Source organism: Quercus suber, unplaced genomic scaffold (genome assembly GCF_002906115.3).
Source record: "Quercus suber isolate HL8 unplaced genomic scaffold, Cork oak 2.0 scaffold_646, whole genome shotgun sequence".
In the NCBI taxonomy this organism is placed as follows: domain Eukaryota; kingdom Viridiplantae; phylum Streptophyta; class Magnoliopsida; order Fagales; family Fagaceae; genus Quercus; species Quercus suber.
Genome location: NW_027070087.1, coordinates 41,060 through 44,843, shown reverse-complemented (window position 1 = coordinate 44,843; position 3,784 = coordinate 41,060). Strand labels below are relative to the sequence as shown.

General features: G+C 36.0%; 1 protein-coding gene across 1 annotated transcript; it reads right to left on the bottom strand.

The window, feature by feature from the left end:
• Positions 1-2,226: 2,226 nt before the first annotated feature.
• Positions 2,227-2,601, bottom strand: LOC112029849 (uncharacterized). The gene has a single exon (XM_024062533.2). It carries the CDS (start codon positions 2,599-2,601, stop codon positions 2,227-2,229), a length of 375 nt encoding a protein of 124 aa, XP_023918301.2.
• Positions 2,602-3,784: the final 1,183 nt, after the last annotated feature.

The following is a 3,784-nucleotide window of genomic DNA, read 5'->3' as shown; positions in this document are numbered from 1 at the left end:
TCCACCCTGTAACATAGCCTCCAAACTTAGATCAAGGGTTAATAAACTAATGTTTGTCCTTGTAATTTTCAATTTTTAGATTATAACTAGGAAACAAAACTATGTACTTTATCTTTCAATCCACACACATTCACTAGAATTTATTTTTCAATCTAAATGAATTGCTTAATAAATTGAATTAGGATTTATCACATGCACACACTTTAGATTCAACATGCAAATTGATTGATAACATATTCGATGATGTGGTATGAATGTTGGCCACCATAGTCTAGAAGACCGGTTTCACCGGGCAAGGTGGGTGTCTAACACTTTCTCACCTTGTAACATAGCCTCCAAACTTAGATCAAGAGTTGATTGATCAATGTTTATCCTTGTAATTTTTAATTTTTAGATTGTAAATAGGAAACAAAGTTATGTACTTTATCTTAGATTGTATCTAGGGCCAAGCCATGTAATTTTCCTATAATCAATGTAAATTCAATTGAAAATTAATAAAATGAGGAATTTTTCAATTTTGGTTTTCTTATTTATCCTAAAATTAAATAAGTGGCGACTCTATTGTAAAACCCTTGATCTAAAGGGAAAAATATAACTAGTCGAACCTCTATTTTGAGAGACAATAACACGACTCCAACCACTCACGTGGGTTTGGCCCCACATCATAAAAACGGGCGGGTGCGCAGTCTCTCACTTATGGTTGCTATGAGAAAACAATTTCTTAGATACAATCAAGAAATACATGAGGCTGAAAATTATGTGTTTAAAAGGAGGGACAAAGATAACAAAGTACCTAGCACAAATGGAACCAATGAACAAGCAAAAGGGAAAAGACTAAAGAAAAAATGATCTTATTTTTGGCTTTGAACATATTTTATTTTAAAAGTTGATGTGAAACTCTTAGGTTTAGGAATTATTTAAGACTTTCAGGTTAAGGGTTCTGTTTAGGGTTTAGGGTGTTGCCTTTTTTTTTTTTTTTTTTTTTTTTTTCTTAATGGGTAAATGGTGGGTTTGGGAAAGTTGTAACTGGACCAATATATGGTTGCCTATATACCTCCTTGGCAGAAGGATTAGGTCATCACGTAGTTCATTTTTTATCTACCTTAACTTTTGCCTAAGCCGCCCTTTCAAATTTTCAACCTAGCATACTCTTTCACTCTTTTTTCTTTTACTCTCCTTTTGTGTAGATTTCCCTTTAGGGTTTTCAACCTACCTTTTTTTTTTTTTCTTCTTCTTCTTCTTCTTTTTTTTTTTTTTTTTTTTTTTTTTTTTTTTTTTTTTNTAGTATTTCTTTAATTGATCCTTATTGGTTGGCTTAGTAAAAGGTTTGCATCTAAGTCCATTAACTTACTGTTCCCTTAGAGTATATCTGCTTGATAATATATGGACATGTCCAATTTTTCTTGAACTTCCCATTTGTATCTTGAACCAGGGCTCAGATCTCTTTCAGCACTAAATCCCCTAACTTCAAATCTCTAAATCTTACTTTCTTGTAAAAAACTTTCCTAGGCCTCCTTTGATAACCTTGAATGTGATACAAGGCCTTCTGTCTCTTCTCATCCATCATGCATAATTGGTCACATCTACTTTGCAACCAATCTACTTCTGGGATTTCAATCTCCAGTACTGTTCTCAATGAATGGACACCCATTTCAATGGCTCCTGTGGAAGTTCGAATCGATGTCCTATACCCCCAAAGTGCATAGGGTAGTTATAGGTCTCTGTCCTTATAGTTTTTTGTGCTCTTCTTTAGGATTCGCCCTATATTCTTGTTAGCAGCCTCAACTGCTCTATTAGTCTAAGGACGATAGGGTGAGGATTTGTAGTGGTGAATATTGAACTATCGTAGTAGCATCTCTGTTTCTCCCTAAAAATACAACCTATTGTCTGAGATAATTTCATGTGGTACCCTAAATCTGCAAAAAATATTAGTCTGAATAAACTAAGCAACTTTCTTCGAGTTCAAAACCCTGTATGAGGCAACTTCCACCCATCTAGTGAAGTAATCAATGGCAACAAGCATGAACTCATGGCCATTAAATTCTGTTGGGTGAATCTTTCCAATAATATCTTTTCCCCATGTAGAGAATGGTCAGGGTGAAGTCATGGTATGTAATGGCATAAGTGGCATGTGCTTCATATCTCCGTGGAATTAGCATTGATGGCACTTCTAAACATGAACTGCACAGTCTGCTTCCATAGTAGTCCAGTAATAACCTTGTCTCATTATTTTTTGTGGTAGCTCATGTGTGCATTCATATGTGGCCCATAAGCTGACTCATGAACCTCTTCAATTCTTTGTTGTTCTTCCTTGGTGGTCACATAAAGGAGATGAATTCCGTCATATAATCTTTTGTAAAGCCTCTCTCCATAAATAATATAATTAGTGGACAACCTTCTGATGGTCAATTGGACGTTCTTGTCTGCAGACTTTGGGTATGTCCCATCCTTGAGGTACTGTAGAATGTCTGAATACCATTCACCTTCTCTATTTATTCCCTCATCTTCTTCTATTGACATGCAATAAGCTGTCTCTTCTTTTTGTTCCACCACTATTGGATAGGCTTCATCCTCCCTAGGTCCATCCATCATAGACGCCATTGTTGCTAAAGCATCTACAATCTGATTTTGCATTCTTGGCACATATTAGTATTGGATCTTATTGAATTTTGAGGCCCATTTTTGAAGACATTCATGATAAGGCATCAGCCTTTCTTCCTTAATCCTCCATCTATTCTGAATCTGAGAAATTATCAAGTCTGAATCACCATATACTTCCAACTCTTTCACTCCAAGGCCTAGGGTTGCTTGTAACCCCATAATACAAACTTCATATTCAATGGCATTATTCGTGGCAAGAAAGTTGAGCCTACCAGAGAATGGGATATGTGTCCCTTTTGGAGAAATTAAGAGAACATGCCACTTCCATTTTGATTAGTTGCTCCATTAAAATACATCTTCCATAATTCCAGCTCTATCCCCATGATATCCTCATCCGGAAAGTCTCTTCAGATTTTTTTGGCTTCTTCAAGTGAACAGTGGGCCAAGTGATTAGCAATTGTTTTTCCCTTCACAAACTTTTGAGTCACATATTTAATATCGAATTCTAACAAAAGTAAAACCCATTTAGCTATCTTCCCATCTTGCACAGGCTTTTCCATTAGATATTTTAAAGGATCCATTCTTGCAATCAACAAGACTTTGAAAGCAAGCATGTAGTGTCTGAGTTTGCAAGTTGCCCATACAAGTGCTACACATGTCTTCTCAAGTGGTGAATACGTCTCTTCATATTGCAACATCTTCTTGCTGATGTAGTAAATTGCATTCTCCTTCTTAGACTTATCTAGGTATTGAGCAAGTAAAGCCCCCATTGCTGTATCCATAGTTATGAGATACAACAATAATGGTTTTTCAGGTATCGGTGGAACCAATATTGGTGGCTTCATCAGATAATTCTTAATCTTCTCAAAAACTTCTTGACATTGTTCATTCCATATTATGGGAACTTCTTTCTTGAGTAGTCGGAAGAGTGGCTTATATGTCATGGTGAGTTGGGCTATGAACTTGTTGATGTATTATATCCCCTCAAATCTCCTTCTTAGTTCTTGGAGGCTTCATCTCTACAATTACCTTGATTTTGTCAGGATCTACTTCAATTCCCCTTTGACTTACCATAAACCCCAACAGTTTTCTGAATGTTACACCAAAAGTGCACTTCTTTGGATTCAACCGCAACTTATAGAATTGGATTCTTCAAAGAACTTCCGTAAGGCTAGTATGTGCC